This window comes from Saccopteryx leptura, chromosome 1 (assembly GCF_036850995.1).
Source record: "Saccopteryx leptura isolate mSacLep1 chromosome 1, mSacLep1_pri_phased_curated, whole genome shotgun sequence".
Lineage (NCBI taxonomy): Eukaryota > Metazoa > Chordata > Mammalia > Chiroptera > Emballonuridae > Saccopteryx > Saccopteryx leptura.
In genome coordinates this window covers 140158432-140177709 of record NC_089503.1, presented here as the reverse complement: position 1 = coordinate 140177709, position 19278 = coordinate 140158432, and the positions used below count along the sequence as shown (strand labels likewise).

The window sequence follows — 19278 nt, the reverse complement described above, 5'->3', positions numbered from 1 at the left end:
CTTTATCCATTCAGAATTTTGAAAATTTTTGTATAGCTATTTTGCTTAGTTTTTAGAAAGGCTTTTTATAATCCAAGGGTTTTTTTTTTAATCTTTATATTTTCTTTCTGTTCCTTTATTATTTCTATTTCTATTTTGATTTTTTTTTTTTAACAATGGAGTAGTGGTGTAAAGATTGAAGTATATATCTAGGCTTACCTTTCCTCAAAATACTATGTAATTTGTTAAAAAAAAAAAAAGAATGAGGGGGGGTCTATATGGGCCAAAATACATATACATGAAGAAAAAAAGCAGAATAGTTTATAAATATGTTTCTATTTGGATTGTTCTTCTTTCCCCTTAATTTGCATCGTCACCTCTGTGATTTATCATAGGTCTATAAATGTGTGAGTCTAGAAAGGCTTTTTATTTATTCCATTGTTTAATTTGCCTATCTATGCTAATTCCACCTATTAAAGTTAGTTTTATAATAAGTTTGATATCTGGTAAGGAAGTCTTCCCATCTTAATCTTCATGATGATCTTGGCTGTTTTGGCCCTTTGCACTTTCATATAAAGTTTAGAATTAGCTTGACAAGGGCCACAAAAACTTTTAAGAATTTTGATAAAAGAGGCAGTAGATCAACTTGCTGGGAATTAACATTTTTGCAAAATATTGAGCCCTTCCATCTATAAACATAGTATATCTATTTAAAGTTTTAAAACCTCTCTGTTGCCTAAAAAAAAAAAAAAGATTGATTAAGCAATATAAAACTCAAGTTCCATATGAATAAAAATGGGGGTTGGGTTATTGTGGTTTGCACTTGATATTATAGGGTAAACATCCTCATTGTTCTTTAATGCTCTGTGTAGCCCAACTTTGAATCTCATGCCTTCAAACCTGATCATCCACCACTCCTCCTTGTAGCAATCTAGCAACACTCCTTCATTCCTTGAAGATTTTTATCTCCTAGCTCACTGTCATCCTCTGCAACACTGCTATCATAATTCTTCATGATGTTACTATCTAACTGGATGATCCTTCCAATAACCTGGCCTCTCTTTTTCTTTACCTTTTTGCCTCCAGTGAGTATATTTTCCATCTTACCTTAGCTATTGACGCCTATGGTCATATCTGTGAGACTTGGTTACTCTTTTTATCTTTGTCTCTGTGTGTAGGAAAACACAGCCATGTTCTAGTTTCACTTTAAATACATGAATACTAATCTCAAGTGGGCCTTTTTTTTTTTTTTTTTTTCCTTTTCATTTTTCTTAAGCTGGAAACAGGGAGAGACAGTCAGACAGACTCCCGCATGCGCCCGACCGGGATCCACCCGGCACGCCCACCAGGGGCGACGCTCTGCCCACCAGGGGGCGATGCTCTGCCCATCCTGGGCGTCGCCATATTGCGACCAGAGCCACTCTAGCGCCTGAGGCAGAGGCCACAGAGCCATCCCCAGCGCCCGGGCCATCTTTGCTCCAATGGAGCCTTGGCTGCAGGAGGGGAAGAGAGAGACAGAGAGGAAAGCGCGGCGGAGGGGTGGAGAAGCAAATGGGCGCTTCTCCTGTGTGCCCTGGCCGGGAATCGAACCCGGGTCCTCCGCACGCTAGGCCGACGCTCTACCGCTGAGCCAACCGGCCAGGGCCTCTCAAGTGGGCCTTTAATACTACCCAGTAACCCTTCTATTTTACCTTCTCTCATCTCATATATATCTGTCGCAAACCAGCACAACTAGTATTTTCAGGTCCCGAGTGAGAATGTTGCGGAATTAAGAAAAAAGACTTAAAGAATTAAAAGATGGGATCAGGAGGGCTCTGCAATTACTGCAAGCAGAAACATACCACCCTAGCAGAAAGAAATGGCCATCTGAAAACCACATCTTCCTTTACTTACAGGGCTAAGTGGGACATTAGCAAATTAATGACTTTCTAATTACAATTTCCAAGGCAACCCAAGAATTCTACCAAGTGCAGAAAACCCCCACCATACATTAACATCCTAACTTTACACAAAGAAGAAACTTGCCTTCAGTCTTTTCTGGGAACATGAGGGGTAGGATGAGCAAATACATGGAGGTGTGGGGAAGGGCTTAGCCTTTTTCAACTTTAATCAGGCAAGCAAGGTGGGAGGTTGGGCAGACTGTCAGCTTAAGCCAGTTTCCCACACCTCTGTCCTCCGGAAATCCAAACTCTAAAAACCCTGTTAATTTTTCGGTCCCTGACAGCTATTATATACATTTCTTCCCTTTTTTAAAAATTTTCTTTTTTTTTTTTAATTTTATTTATTGATTTTTAGAGGGAAGTAAGAAAGAGAGGGAAATGGTAGAGAAGCAGGAAGCATCAACTCATAGTAGTTGCTTCCTGTATGTGCCTTGACCAGGCAATCCCAGGGTTTCAAACCAGCGACCTCAGCATTCTAGGTCGACACTTTATCCCCTATACCACCTTAGGTCAGGCCCCTTCTGCTCTTAAACCTCCAGTGCTTTTTCTCTACCCTCTTTCAAAAGTTGATAACCTTAGTTACCATTTTACTGAGAAAAGAGAGGTAACCTAAATAGAACTTCCAATTTCTACCAAGCTCCTACTTATATCTACTTGCCTACCTGTATCTGTGCTCCTGATATTTTGCCCACCTTCCCATTAAAATAAATGAACTATATGTACATCTACCTTATGCCAACCTCTCTACTTGTACACTAGATCTCATTATTCTTCCTTCTCTTACTGTATCAAAAAAGAGGGTTTATTATCACCCATCTTAAAAAATAATAATCTTTTGAGCCCCATGTCCCTCCAACTGCTTTCTTATTTCTCTTTTAGAGAAAAATACTTGAAAATGTCTCATATACTGGACATGTCCAGTCCCTGCCTTCTATTTTTTATTGAATCCATTCAGGCTTTCACTTCCACCATCTACTGAAACTACACTTATGAAGGTTACAATGGCCTCGTTTTTGCATATTTACTTCAGTGAAATTGTAACCAATCACCCCAGAACTTAGAGGTTTAATGCAAGCATTTATTATGCTCAGTGATTCTGTGCATCAAGAATTCAGGTAGGACTCACAATCATCAGGAAACCTGTTTATGTGCACAGCTGGTGGTTGATGCTAGCTCTTAGCTGGGAACCTCAGTTCCATTCTATGTGTGCTTCTCCGTGTGCTCTCTTGACTTTGTTTGGGCTTCCTCATAACATGGTGATTGAGTTGCAAAAGCAAGTGTTCCAAAAGAGACAGATTTAAGCAATTTTGCCTTTTATGATTTAATCCTGAAGTCATGTTAGCATCACTTCCATTGTATTCTATTCATAAAGGCAGTCAGAAAGTTATACTCAGGTTCAAGGGGAGGGTAAAGAGACTCTGCCTTTGCGTGAACAGTGACAACCTGAAATATTTCTGCGACTTTCTGAAAAGTACAGTGCCCTATCCATATTGCTAAGTAGTCAATTTTCTGTTTTTATTTTACTTGACCCTGTCTCTAATATTTGACAGTTCATCACTTCTTCCTTGTACACTTTCTTATCTTGGATTTTTGGATAGCATAGTCTTGATTTTCCTCTTATTGGGCACTCCTCACACTGTTTAAGTGGTTTTTCCTTATCTCAGTTTTTCCAGGTCTATAATTTTCCTCATGTCTGTCTATACACTCTTCCTTTTCTGATCTCACCAAGGCTCATGTCTTTAAATAAGTATAATGGTGACTCAAATTCTAGCTTTAAACTTTTCTTGAACTCCCTACAGATATATCCAATTGCCTAATTAGTAGCTCCACTAATAGACACCTTCAATCTAGTTAATTCTAAACTGAATTCTTTTTTTAAAATTAAACTAATTGAGGTAACATTGCTAATAACATTATGTAAATTTTAGGTGTACATCACTGTTACTTCATATCTGTTCACCACCCAGGGTCTAGTTTCCTTCTGTTATAAATTTGACCCCTCCACCCTTTACCTAATTCACCCTCTCCCCAGCCCCTTTCCCATTTGGTAACCACTGATCTGTTGTCATGAGTTTGTTTTTGTTTGCAAAACTGAATTCTTAATTAGCACTCCCCCACATCTTGCTGAGTTTGTTTCTTCCACCATCTTCCCCATCTCAGAAACTAGCAACTTCGTCTTTCCAGCTGCCTACATCCAAACTTGTTCAGTAATAATTGACTTCTTTCTTTCTTTTGCAGGGTGTTAGGAAATCCTGTTGCCTCTATCTTGAAAATATATTCAGAGTTGGACATTTGGTACTGCCTCAGTATTATCCTGGTCCACATCTTGCTTGGGTTATTGCAATAGCTTTCAACCTGGCTTCCCTGCTCTGTCCTTACTTGGCTAATTTAATCATAGTTATACTGTAAAATGTAATTTAAATTATATTATTCCTCTGTTCAAAACCCTTTAATCACTTATTATTTCAGCCTAAGTTCTTAAAGTAGCCTAAAGCCTGTTTGATCTCATCTCTGTTACCTCTCTGACCTTTTCTTGTGTTCTTTCTTACATCTCCATTCTAGTCACAGTGGCTGTTCTACTGTTCCAGGAACACAACAGTCCTGTTCCTGCCCCAAGGCCTTTGTACTTGCAGTTTTTTCTACCTGGAGCCTCTTTCCCTAAATATCACCATGTTTCACTTCCTTATTTCCTTTATGTTTTCACTCTGTTCTGAACTTCTCAGCAACTTTATGTGACCTTACATTGTCCCTTCCTCAGCACTCGCTATGTTTCTTCTCTGCTTTGCTTTTCTTCATAGCATTTATACTTTATTTCATCCACTACAGTATGTATTTAAAATTCTTTTGGCTTATTTTTTTGTTTTCCTGAACTAGAATATGGGCACAGTCGAAAGAGGAATTTTTACCTCTTTTGTTCACTGTTGTATCTTTAGCTCCTTGGTGAGTACCTAGCAGGTAATAGGTGTTCAACAAATACTGTTAAATGAATAAATATTTTTATTTTAGTTTTCCTTCTAAGGCTAAGAAAATCACAAGGCACATGTCAACGAGTAATCAAGATCTAGATCCAGATAGTACTACAGATGTAGAAGATGTTACAGATGCTAAAGAAGAGCTTATTAAAAAATGTGAAGAAATATGGAAAAATATGGAAGAAGTAAGTATCAAGAGACTAAAGTGATATATCAATTAATTTCTGTAAGATTTAATTCCATTTCAATAAGTTAATAAAGAATAATTCTGCTGATTCCTGAAAGTCAAAATATTATATAATAAATATTTATAGTTTTTAGACCTATAAGCATTTATTCAATGAACTTTGTAGTAAATGAAAAGTTATGACAGTCCCTACCCTCAAGGAGATTATCATCTAATGGAGGCAATAATGATTATGTTAGAAGTATTGTGATAAAAGTGCAAAGATTATACTTCGGAGGAGTCCTAAACCCAGACTTACAGGGTCAAGGGTAGCATCCAAAAGAAGTAATGACTGAATTCATTTCTAAAGGATAAATAGGAGTTATTTAGCCTGTGAAAATGGGAGAGATATTGTAAAGCTAGTAGCTGCGGCCACCATCACAGCCACCTGGCCCACGCAGGTTCGCATTTGAATCTGACAGAGGGTAAGGAAACAATGGAGCCAAGAACTGGTGGGCCATTAGCTTTAATCCTAGCTTGCACCCAGCAGGCAAGAAATACACATAGTGAGAAAACACTTCCCTTTCCATTCAGGGCTCCCAAAGCCACTGACTTATCCGAGTTTCCTAGAATCAAAGGTGTCTACCTCACCAGCCTTATTCACTTCTGTTCCCCATCTTTTTCTCTCTGCACAAACTCTGCACTAACTGGCTTCTCCTTCAACACTCCGCCATCTTGATTGCTTCTCTCCTCCACGTGGCCTTTCTCTGCTCTCCCCCAGCATGAGGTCCTCTGCCTCATTTAATAGTGTAGAAATCAAAACCTTTAATCCAATATACAAACAAGGAAGTCTCTGATACAAAGTCACTTATCTGAGGCATAATGGGATTCCTTATGAGAGTGCACCACCCCCCATCATGCAACAGTTAAGGGTGTGGGTAAAAGCTTAGTTTTGAAACTAAGCCTTAGGCTATAATGACCCTGCCTGCTTATAGCCTGTCCCCCACACCCAATGCAAACTATAAGCGAGCAAACATATACATCATATTTGCAAAATTATTTGACCCACAGATAAACAAAATAGAAGGAAGGAAATCTACAAAGGTTGGGGGAGTTTAGAGAACTCCTTATAGAATATTATGACAACATAAATTAGGAAAAGAAGGACTTGTGGAGTGACACTGGAAAGATAATTAGTGGCAAGAACATGATGGATTTTGTTGAGGAGCCATTAAAGACTATAAACATGAAGTGATACGATGAGATATATATCCTGCTCACAAAAATTAGAGGATATTTCAAAATATGAAGCGATTAAAAAAAGAATTTGGTTTTTTTTATTAAACAAGAACATCAGAAAAGCAAGTGAGTCAAAGGAAGGTGTTCAATTATGCAAATGAGATGCAAAATCAACTTTTATTTCATTGGCGAAAATGTGCTCTACAAAAGGCTGAAAGTACTGGAGTATCTGCACATTCCTGGGTCCCCTAGTTTTTGTGAGCAGTGTAGTTTGGGGAAATTACTCTGGTGGTTTTGAAGAAAATGGAATGCAGAAGAGTGAGACTACAAGTAGAAAGAGCAATTAGGATGTTGTAGCAGTAGTCCTCATAGGAAGTACTTTAGGACTAAATCCTGTCGTTGCAAATAGAAAGAAAAAGGGATTCAAGTGATACTATCAGGATAGGACCAAAAAGACTTGAAGATTAATTGCTGTGAAATGATTCAGGTTCCTGGTTTGGGCCAGTGTGTAGTTAGTGCAGTTACTTCCTGAAATGGAGAATATAGAAGTGGAGAGGACACACAAGTATGGAGTTTAAGTGAAAATTTGAATTGACTTAGAAAAATGTTGTTTTTGAAATGTATTTACATTTTTTTGACTTGAAATAGAATCACCTCTGGTACACTACAGTACTTTGGTAAGAATTTATGCTACTGGAGGTAGTATAATATGTGATGTAAGCCACAGACATTTTTCACATTCTATTCTTCCCAGTAACATTTCACATTAGGGCAGATTAGCACTCCCCCCCCCCCCCTTTTCCCTTAATTTGCAAATTATTTTTTACCATAAATTTTGATATTCCAAAATTTTCAAGATAATTGATATAATCGTTTTGGAGTGTTTTTTTTGCTTTTGATACTTTTCAGTATAGAATTTTTATTTCTTTTTTTGAAATTTGATTTTTAAAATAACTTAAAATGTTATTTTATATAACAATACTACATCTGATCGTGCCTGACCAGGCAGTGGCTTAGTGTAGTGGTCCCCAACCCCCCAGGCTGCGGACCGGTACCGGTCCATGGGCCATTTGGTACCAGTCTGCAGAGGAAGAATAAATAACTTACATTATTTCCGTTTTATTTATATTTAAGTCTGAACGATGTTTTATTTTTAAAAAATGACCAGATTCCCTCTGTTACGTCCGTCTAAGACTCACTCTTGACGCTTGTCTCGCAAGTTCAACAATTATATTTTAAAATACCACAGTTTTTACGCCAGTTGCATAATTTTATTTTGTGCATTTATCTGTCCCACCCTAAAGGCTGGTCTGTGAAAATATTTTCTGACATTAAACCGGTCCGTGGCCCAAAAAAGGTTGGGGACCACTGGCTTAGTGGATAGAGCGTTGGACTGGATGCGGAGGACCCAGGTTCAAATCCCCAAAGGTCATTTGATTTGAGCGCAGGCTCACCAGCTTGAGCGTGGGATCATAGATATGACTATGGTTGCTGGCTTGAGCCCAAGGTCACTGGCTTGAGCAAGGGGTCACTCACTTTGCTGTAGCCCCAGTCAAGGCACATATAAGAAAGCAATCACTGAACATTAAGGAGCTACAACAGAGAATTGATGCTTCTCATCTCTGTCCGTTCCTGTCTGTCTGTCCCTATCTGTCCGTCTCTCTGACTCTCTCTGTCTTTGTCAAAAAAAAACAAAAAAAAACCCTTAAAATAAAAAACAACAATACTACATATGATCCTAAATGGGCAGGTAATGAGATGGTCATGCTCGGGGCACATAACCTTTAACTTAAAGGTTTATCTTTGCCTTGAGCAAGCACCATCGATTGTTTCATTGCATCGAGGTTGACTCACTTTTGAAATAAGTACCCTCAAGAGATCACAAATAAGTGAAATCATATTTGTCTTTCTTAGTGTGACTTGTTTCACTTAACATAATACTCCTGTAGGCCTATCTATAATGTCAAAAATGGTAAAATTTCATTATTTTTATGGTCAAGTACTATTCTATTGTATACAGTATGTTGTTATTTTTTTTTTTTTACATTCCATTGTATACCAAACTTTCCATTCACCTATTTTTTCTTTTTTGGAGTGTCAGCTTCCTCATTTTTTTTTTTAATTTTTATTTTCTTCATTTTTGTAGAGAGGAGAGAGGAAGGGGGAGAGAGAGAGAGAGAGGAGAGAGAGACGGGGAGGAGCTGGAAGCATCAACTCCCATACGTGCCTTCACTAGGCAAGCCCAGGGTTTCGAACCAGCAACCTCAGCATTTCCAGGTTGACGCTTTATCCACTGTGCCACCACAGATCAGGCTCCATTCATCTATTGATGAACACTTCGGCTGTTTACATATCTTGATTATTGTAAATAATGATGCAGTGAACACGAGAATACTCTTCTCTTTTCTTTCTTTTCTTTTTTTGTTAATTTTTTCTTCTTTCTGAAGCTGGAAACAGGGAGAGACAGTCAGACAGACTCCCGCATGCACCCGACCGGGATCCACCCGGCACACCCACCAGGGGCGATGCTCTGCCCACCAAGGGGCGATGCTCAGCACCTCCGGGGCGTCGCTCTGCCGCGACCAGAGCCACTCTAGCGCCTGGGGCAGAGGCCAAGGGGCCATCCCCAGCGCCCGGGCCATCTTTGCTCCAATGGAGCCTTGGCTGCGGGAGGGGAAGAGAGAGACAGAGAGGAAGGAGGGGGTGGGGGGTGGAGAAGCAAATGGGCGCTTCTCCTGTGTGCCATGGCCGGAATCGAACCTGGGTCCCCCGCATGCCAGGCCGACGCTCTACCGCTGAGCCAACTGGCCAGGGCCTCGTCTCTTCAAATTAATGTTTCGAGTTTTTCTGGATATATATACCCGAAGTGGAATTGCTGAGGGTTGGACGGTTGGGTAAAAAGGGTGAAGGAATTGAGAAGTACAAATTGGTAGTCACAGAATAGGCACGGGATGTCAAGTACAGCATAGGAAATATGGCTAATAATAATGTAATAACTTATGGTGTCATTTGGGTACTTGAAATATCAGGAGGATCACTTTGTACATTATATGATTGTCTAACCGTTGTGCTGTATACCTGAAGCTAATATGAAGTAATATTGAATGTCAATTGTTACTGAAAAATAAAAAAGAAAGCACATAATTATGTTAGTTAACTATCCTATAATCCAATACCCACCTTGCTTTCTCCCACCTCTGGACATACTCCCTTCTTAATTTTAAATGCATAAAAGAAGCTGCAAAATGGTTATTCTCTAGAGCATTTGAGATCTTGCTCCATTCCATGGCCTATGTCATCAATTTGTATCAAATAAACACTTTAAAATTCTGGAATAAAGATACTGTAAATACAAATAACCAGAAATATAATTTAAATTACCTGTAATTTTATTCAGATATAATCACTGTTGATGGTGTGTGTTTTTTTAATGGCACAGAAACATCTGCTTCTCCACCCCTCCCCCTCTCCTTCCTCTGTCTCTCTCTTCCCCTCCCGCAGCCAAGGCTTCATTGGAGCAAAGTTTGCCTGGGCGCTGGGGATGGCTCCATGGCCTCTGCCTCAGGCACTAGAATGGCTCTGGTCGCAACAGAGATATGCCCCAGATGGGCAGAGCATCGCCCCCTGGTTGGCGTGCCCGGTGGATCCCTGTCGGGTGCATGCGGGAGTCTGACTGCCTCCCTGTTTCCAGCTTCAGAAAAAAAAAGGGGGGGCTTTATTATGATATTGTTTTCTTACCTCTTTTGTTATTTTTCTATAGTGCTTTCTGTCTTATTCCTCATTTTATCTATTTCCTAATTGATCCTACCTATAAGTTTTTGTTCTTTTTTCCTTATTTCTCATACTCATTTCTTAAATTCTGTTTAGAATCTAGTATACCCTTTTATTTTTATTGTATTCACTTTGGGACCTATTGGGCTGACTTTCTTAACCTTTTGCTTAGAAAGTGAGGAATTTTAAAAAAACAACTGTTCTCTTGCATTAGAATTGTATATTGTTTTAGCGGAATATCACAGTGACTGGTATAAAAGGGGAGGGGGAAGAAATTTTGGGTTATAGTGTGTGACTTGTTTTTCTTTCCTTTTTCAATCAAGTGTCAGAATAAATTGTCGCTTATTGAAACAGAGACACTGACTGATTCAAATGCACAGGTATGAATCCTTTTTCTTTCCAAATAGGTAAGTGGAATTCATTGTGTTTTGGATAAGAAGTTTATCTGTAGATATTTATCACAAGTATAATAGTTCTTAAATACCTGTATGCTTAATCATTTGGAAAATTCTCTACTCTCTTATTTGAGAGAAGTATTTTTAAAACTTCTTGCATAAACTGTTATAAAGAAGTAAGAATATTTTCTTTTTTATTTATCTTTTCACAGCTACACATACATTTAACTGTTGAATAAATTGCCCCTTGGCTACTATTAATGTTATTCCTTATGGAAAGTTAGAACAGAGACTTTTCTACTTTGTACTAGATACAGTAACCACAGTTATTTACTGTGTGGAATCTTAACTGATTTTATGCTAGGCTTAAAAAGGAATTAAGATTTTTTTTTTTTAACAGGGACAGAGAGTGAGGGACAGATAGGGACAGACAGACAGGAACAAAGAGAGATGAGAAGCATCAATCATCAGTTTCTCGTTGTGACACCTTAGTTGTTCATTGATTGCTTTCTCGCGGGCCTTCAGCAGACCGAGTGACCCCTTTCTCAAGCCAGCAACCTTGGGTCTAAGCTGGTGAGCTTTTTGCTCAAGCCAGATGAGCCTGCGCTCAAGCTGGTGATCTTGGGGTCTCGAACCTGGGTCCTCCGCATCCCAGTCCGACGCTCTATCTACTGTGCCACTGCCTGGTCAGGCAAGATATCTATTTTAACAATCGGAGACCCATGGAATTTATTTAGGAATACACCAAAGAACCAGTTCAACTGATTAAAAATTTAAAATATGACAAACATAGTAGTTCTAATGTATGGGAAAGGAATGAGTTAGTGTTTAGTAAATGGTATGGTACTGGTACAGCTAGATATCCAACTTCCATATTTCATTGTAAAAACATTCTAGATGGATTGCCATCAGTCTTTTAAGAAAAGCATGGAGACTGGAGAACTTTTTAGCTATTAATAAAAATCTAGATGCTATAAAATAATACTTAGATGTATTTGACCATATAAAAAATTTTAAATGTTTTAGTAATAAAAATTCTAATAACAAAGTCAAATATACAAATAATTCCAGTGAAAGTTCCCCGAAACTGGTGGGAGCATGTCAAAAGATAATTGAAGGCACTCCAGCTGAACATGAAAAGGAGTAATGCTTGAATTCATTATGACAACATGAAAAACTATACTCTGTGAGCACATAATCCTCAATAAAATGTGAAAATGAAAGAGAAAGAAAGGGGGATCTAATTTGTCACTTTTGGAAGTGAATGTTACACTAGATTTTTTTTTTTAACACTAGATTTTTTTATTATTATTTTTTTCTTGAGAGAGTACACCTATTAATGCTGGGAACAGTGAAACAAGGAGGGGCTTAGCATAGGAGAAGCACCTGGAGAAAGTCTAGGCAAGGGCTGGTTTGGCTCCCTGCCCATTACTCCCTCCTTTGCAAGTCTCATGGAGACCCTTAAAGTTTAAGAGCTGCACGCCAGCGGGGCAGAAAAAGGTGCGGGTGTACTTTTGGGAGGGAGAGCATGCCACACCAGATCTTTAATCTAAAAATTGGTGATAAAGAATTAAGTCATTATTTGTAAAAAAAAAAAAAAAAATTGTATCTGTCAATAAATATAGAACTATGTTGTACTGGGTAAAACAGCATACTGTATTTAGGAGAGTATTAGTTTACAAAGTATCATCCGTTTTTCTTGGGAAATGTGATTCTTACAGTGTAGAAATCGAGACCTACTGAATCAGAATCAGTAGGGATAGGGCCTGTAAGTTTCCAAATGATGATCATGCAGTGAGCCAAACAGTAGCTTTGAGGGTGTTACTTATGCAGGTGTAAATTATCTTTAGATAGTCAATAATAACATCTAATTAATCCACAAAATGTCTTATTGTGTTGAGGGTCTCCCAGTTAGGACTGAGATTTATTACATTGAGTAAAATCAGTAAAGGGAAAAGGACCATGGGATGATGTCCAGACGAAACCAAGCACCAGCTTTCAGGAGTCCTCTCTGAGTGGAGTCACACAAGACATGCTTAGTCCCTGCAGTGTTGTGTGACAAGTATGAGATGTTATCCACCAAGAACCTCATTAGAGACTCAGTGCCTAAGGTTGTTTGTGGGGGCTCGTCACATAGGGCTCCTCTGCCTAACAGTTATCCAAATACCTGATTCCCAGACGGGAAGGAGGTAAGTCATCTCCTTTGCACAGTTTAGGCACAGTGGCCACTGTACAAATTCACAGATGCCAGTCTTGCAGTGCGCACGCCTTTAAGGGTAATCTCAGGGCTTACTTTGTTCACTCTTCCCTGGACACCTGTTCAACTTCAGAACTTCATTATTAAAACTCTATTTATTTTCTAAAGCAAAAAGTTAGATATTTTAAATGAGAAAATTACAGGTTTTCTCAAATTTTTGTTTAAATAACTTTAGAAATATTACTGTTATATATATTTTTAGAAAGGGTTGTTTAATTTTATGGCAAGATCAGAAATAATCTGAACAAAAAACGTTTTCAGGTTCTTATTATAAGAAAATAATGTTGAACTCTCCTTTGGTAAATAATTTAAATACCTGAAATGCATTTTAATATAATTATGTAAAGTTTTCAAGGAATCTGGGGTTTTTACCTCTGACTATTCAATAGGTAATGTTATAATATGGAGTGCAGGGTCTTTGAGCTACTTGCTCAGTATCCTAAAAATCATATAATAAAGGTTTTTTAGTGTAAACATTACAGTAATATCCACTACATTTTTTGAAATGTGAATTTATTATTTTATGTTTTGTATTTTTCTGAAGTGAGAAGCAGGGAGACAGAGAGACTCCCACATGCGCCTGACTGGGATCTACCTGGCAAGTCCACTAGGGGGTGATGCTCTGCCCATCTGGGGCGTTGCTCCGTTACAGCAGGAGCCATTCTAGCACCTGAGGTGGAGGCCATGGAGCCATCCTCAGCACCTTTGCTCCAATGGAGCCTTGGCTGTGGGAGGGGAAGAGAGCTATAGAGAGAAAGGAGAGGGTGAAGGGTGGAGAAGCAGATGAGCGCTTCTCCTATGTGCCCTGCTGAAAATTGAACCTGAGACTTCCATACACTGGGCTAACACTACCAGTGAGCCAGCTGGCCAGGGCTGTGAATTTATTTTTTAAGATTTTATATTTGCCTGACCTGTGGTGGCACGGTGGATAAAGTGTCAACCTGGAATGCTGAGATTGCCGGTTCGAAGCCCTGGGCTTGCCCAGTCAAGGCACATATGAGAAGCAACTATGAGTTGATGCTTCTTTGAATTTAGAGAGAGGAAAGAGAGAGGAAGTGAGGGGGAGCAGGAAGCATCAACTTGTAGTATTGCTTCTCATATGTGCCTTGACTGGACCGAACCAACAACCTCAGCATTCCAGATCAATGCTTTATTAACTATGCCACCACAGGTCAAGCTAAAATGTGAATTTTTTATGTTTGACAACTAATAAGAATTATATGGAGGAGATAAAAAATGTTCTGAAATTTAACTTTAAGCATACATAGACTTTAATTTGTGGTCTAACAGGCAAGCAATTTATCACATGAATTCCTAATTATCAAAATGATAGTGATTGGAGCCACCTAATATCATAAGCATATTCATCCTAATTTATCTTTGGCTAACGGGGTATATAATTTACAAACTATTGTGTAATAAAACTGATTTTTTAAAGTGTGGCTTGTGGAACCAGTCTCATTTTATGATTGTGTCTATGTATATTTAAAGTTTATTTTTCACTACTCAGTTAAAACAGTTGCAGTTTTTCTGAAAATGTACAGGGAGGAAAAAAAAGCATCTTTTATGCAAATTTGTCTAAAAATGTTGGCAAGAAATAACATCCTGGTTTTTAAAAGAAATGTTAATTTAGAGTATAAACTTAATGTACTGTACTTAGGTTCTTTTATTTTAGGTTGACTGGTGAAATAGAATTGATCATTTTTTAATACTATATCACTGGTATAACCAGTAATTTATGAGCTTTAATTAGTGTGGTTTAAAGCAAAATTCTGTTTGGAGTGATAATTTTTTATAGCCTAGATGACTAGTATGTAAGCCATTTATATGAAGACCTTATATTAAACTATGAAGAATATCTGCATGTTCATCTATGAGTAGCTATGAATATTCTCCAAGAAATGGTTTTGCTTTATTCTCTTGTTCTTTTTTTCCTAGCTGTCATTATTGATTATGCAAGTGAAGTGTTTAACTGCTGAACTCAGTCAATGGCAGAAAGAAACTCCTGAAAGTAAGATTCTTACTTTTAGGTTTATATTTTTGTAAACAAAGTAATAGAATATTAATTTAATGTTCACAAGAAGATTTATAAGAGCCTTCGTGAAATTGCCTGAATTGCATTGATATTAGGAATTCACTCTATTTTTCTTTCTTTATGTATTTTTTTGTGCTTATTTTACTAATATAGAGGGACATATCTCTCTCACATTATTGCAATCTTGATTATGGGGACATTATCAGCACATTTCATTCTCATAGACTGTCTTTTATGGTCACTTCACTAGAAACTGTAGATTGTTTCTTAATTAGTAAAACTTACCTATTGGAAAAGTTATTTTAGATACTTATTTATGTATGGGCTACATAGACTATATGTCGCCTTTTGACTTGTCAGACGAAGACTTTAATTGGGAAATAGAAGATGGCTTAAAAATCTGTAGTTAAAACAACCAACTGGGGAATACATTTTTATTATGAAAGCCTGATTTTTTCTATGCATGTAAGTCTGTATATGGTATTCTGTATAGATTTTACTCTCTTTTTCTATATATACTTCTCTTTTTTTAAAGATTTTATTTATTGATTTTAGAGAGAGGAGAGAGAGAAAGGTGGGCAAGGAGCAGAAGCATCAAGTTGTAGTAGTTGCTTCTTGTATGTGCCTTGATGGCTTTTCAAATTGCTGACCTCAGCATTCCAGGTCAGTGCTTTTCCACTGGACCACCACAGTCCAGGTTGTCTCCCTTCTTTTTTCTGCTGACTCTCTATCTCCTTTCTTTAAGTCCCCCATTTACCTTCTTAGTCTCCTTTGTAAGATTATCATTCTGTATTACAGTTGTTGGGAGTTTGTTGTCTTCATTCTCTTTCTAGACAATTTCATCTGCATTCTTGGTCATAAGTACTATCATGCCAGTGTCTACCATTGTTCTATACCCTCACTACCACATAGTCTTTTTTATTATTATTATTATTGATTTTAGTGAGAAAGGGTCAGAGAGAGAGTGTGTTAGGAACATTGATCCATTCCTGTATGTGCCCTGACTGAGGATCAACCTTCATTTCAGGGTGGTTAGAGCTTTGAGGCAATGCTCTAAATCAGGGGTCTCAAACTCAACTCAGCATGTGGGCCGCAGAGCAAGATCACAGCCGTTCGGCGGGCCGCACTAGGTCTACAAAAGGCAACTGTTACGCAACACTTTTCTCACTGCAGTTGAAAACAAAAAAAAATCAGTACAACAAGCACAATCGTACATGCAGTTTACTCAGTGTCACAAAACGACCAGAAATTGTAGTTCGCATCACAACTGCTGTTAACTAAGCTAATATCTAGCTAGGATGCTAGAGAAATGAAAAATACAAGTAGGCCCCTAGGCTTACTTAATTTTATCCAAAATATTTTGAACTTCGTGGATTAGTCTGCGGGCCGCACAAAATTGTTCGGCGGGCTGCGAGTTTAAGACCCCTGCTCTAAATCAATCTAGCTATCCAGCCAGGGCCCACCCACATAGTAGTCTTTTAATTTTAGTGTTTCTTCTTCTTTTTCCTTCTTCTTCCTCTTCCTTCTATTCTTTTCTTCTTCTTCTCTTCTTCTTTTTCTTCTTCTCTTCTTCTTCTCTTCCTTCTTCTTCCTTCTTTCTTCTTTCTTCTTTTTCCTCCACCTCCTCTTCCTCATTCTCCTCCTCCTCCTCCTCCTTCTGTTTTTTTAGGTGAGAGGAGGGGAGATACTGAAGCAGTCTTCCACATGCACCTCAACTGGAATCCACCCAGCAACTCCATCGGGGGCCAATGCTTGAGTACCAAGCTATTTTTAGCACCTGAGGCTCACATGCTCAGAACAACAGAGCTATCCTCAGCACCTGGAGCCTTGCTTGAACCAATCTAGCCACTGGCAGGAGGAGAAGAGGTAGAGAGGGGAAAGAAGCAGGTATTTGCTTCTCTAGTGTGCCCTGACTGGGAATTGAACCCATGACATCCATACACCAGGCCAACGCTCTATCCACTGAGGCACTGACCAGGGCCTATTTTAGCACTTCTGAAAGGTATATATATAAAATTGTGATTTTTATTTTCATCCAACACATATCTTATTGCTTTCTGAGCATTATATTGAGCATCTCAAAAGCTGCTCTCACTCTGCTGTTAAAATGTTGATGTTCTCCAGAGGACCATGCTCAGCTCTTATCATTTATTCTTCTAAATTCTATATGCCAGCATTATATTTTCTGCTCTTGTTTTTAAGTGTTATATCTGTATTAGTGGCTTCTATATTCGTTGCGAGGGCTGCCATCTCAAAGTACCATCAACAGGGTCTTTTAAGTATATATAAGAGAACTTTATATTCTCACAGTTCTGGAGACTAGAAGTCCAAGATCAAGGTGTTGTTTTCTTCAGAGGTCTCTCTTTTTGGGTTACCATCTTCTCCCTATGTCTTCACATGGTCACTCATCTGAATCCTAATCTCTGTATATGACCTCATTTTAACTTTTAAAGACCCAGTTCCAAATATAGTCAAATTTTGAGGTACTGGGAGTTAGGACTTCAACATTTAAACTGGATAGGGAGGGGTGCGGTGACACAATTTCCAAAACTATATACCCAAACTAGACTTCTTTGTAATGTCACACTTCTATATCTCTCTAGCTTCTAGACATCTTTTTCATGATATTCTGTAGGTACTGCAGATTCATGAACTGATTTTCATTTTTCTCTGACCATTGATTGGAATCTATTTGATTTGCCATAAATTTGAGTACTTCTAGATTCTTCCTTTTTTATATATTACATACACCAGTCATAAAATATTGAACCTTATTGTCACAGATTACTTTCAGCCTTTATTCATAATCCATTAGTTTATTATAATAGACTTTTTACTTCTCAATCAAAAATTTGTTTTAGTTGTAAACATTTTCAAATGTAAAGGACAGTTAAAGATCTGGCTTTATTCTTTTGTAAGCATATTACCTAGTTTTCCCAATAGCATTTGTTCAGGAAACTGCCCTTTTCCTCATTGAATTATCTTGGGAACTTTATCAAAAATCATTTGACCATATAGTGAGGATTCATTTCTGAGCACTCTAGTCTGCTCTGTTCTGTTGGAACTTTAGGATGGATTTCTGTATTTCTGTAAAAAATAAATCACTGGGATTTTGATAGGGATTACTTTGAACCTATAGTTTGCTTTGGGTAGTATTGACATCCTGACAATATTAAGTCTTCCATTCCTTGAACACAGAATGTGTTTCTATTTCTTGGTGTCTTTAATTTCTTTCAGCAACATTTTGTACTTTTCAGTGTACAAGTCTTTACCCTCCTAGGTAAATTTATTCCTAAGTATTTTATTCTTTTTTGATGCTATATATTAGGGAATTCTTAATTTTTATTTTTCTTAGTATCATCATCCCTGACATATACACTTGGTACTGACACACAGGCTGCCCTGTTTCTCAAATACCCACCTTGCTTAGGGTTGCCAGTCCCACCGGCTGCTGCATGGGAAGGATTTTAAAAGTCTTTGTATTCTTAGAATCTGCCATATTGTATCAGTTGAAATGATTGCTTAAGTGAATATTGAAATGCTGTTCTTGGCCACACTAAGAGGGAGATTTTATTTATTTGTTTGTTTGCTTGTTTATTTATTTTTGAAAGTCAAACTGTCTTTATTCTTTTACTGTTGTATTTGGTATGGGTAGCAGCACTGCCTGGGGAGTTTGGGAGGGGAGGAGAGGGAATCTGTTGGATGGAAATCTTACCTTTGAGCATCGGTTATATCTAGTGCTTATTTTCAGCACAGTTCATGTTAGACTTTCCAATGGCAAGTCAAGGAGAAGAAGGAAGATGGGCTCCGAGGAAAGGTTCTTTGCAAGAGTTCAACAAAGTGGCCAAAAGTTTATTCTTGCATTGCATCATGCATGTGTCTTGGAATCTTTTTTCCTTTAGAACTGACTTAAGTAAACAAACTTTCCAGGTAGGACATAGCTGTCCCCATCTTTCTAGCATCTCTATCTTTGGCTGATGTGGTGCTAGACTTTCCTGACAGCCAGTCTCAGCTCTGGTATGGGTCTAACACCGAGAATACCAAGTATGTTCATACCTCAGCTGTAAAACAGGGACTTCTAGACAGCCAGAGTCAGGTGCTCCGCTTTCCCCAACAGATGCCTCTCCACCACGCCCCGGCTCCACCAAAATAAAGGAGCCGCATGTCCTGAGTTAAACTCGGCCTGGCCAGGTGCACAGCAAGGGTGTTGGTTGGTGATGGGCTCAGTGCACAGCCCACTTGACCAAGCCACATATGTGCTCAGGCCTGACCTACACTGGCAAAATCTGTAAGGGTATTTCTAGACATTTCATATGATTGACTCCTCTGAGGAAATAATACATTAAAAATATATATGTATACACACATATTTAATTAGTTCTTTAAAGCCACAACTTAAAAAAAATTATTTGCCACTGGGTAAAATTAAATCTGACAAGAAACACTATGAGTTTTTATTAGTACCATATTGTTTTCTTTGGCTCTATGTCTTAAATTGATAAAATGACCAAAAAGGAAAAAAAG

The 19278-nt window shown here is 38.2% G+C and overlaps 1 protein-coding gene across 2 annotated transcripts in view; it reads left to right on the top strand.

Moving 5' to 3' along the window:
* The window catches only part of CENPK (centromere protein K), a 41556-nt gene that overhangs the window by 5411 nt on the left and 16867 nt on the right, over positions 1-19278 (top strand). For both annotated transcript variants that reach the window (XM_066375941.1, XM_066375950.1), the window contains exons 3-5: positions 4926-5076; positions 10391-10447; positions 14658-14730. In XM_066375941.1, coding sequence (XP_066232038.1) covers positions 4960-5076; positions 10391-10447; positions 14658-14730 — 247 coding nt within the window. In that variant the 5' untranslated portion in view covers positions 4926-4959. The remainder of the gene's footprint in view (positions 1-4925; positions 5077-10390; positions 10448-14657; positions 14731-19278) is intronic.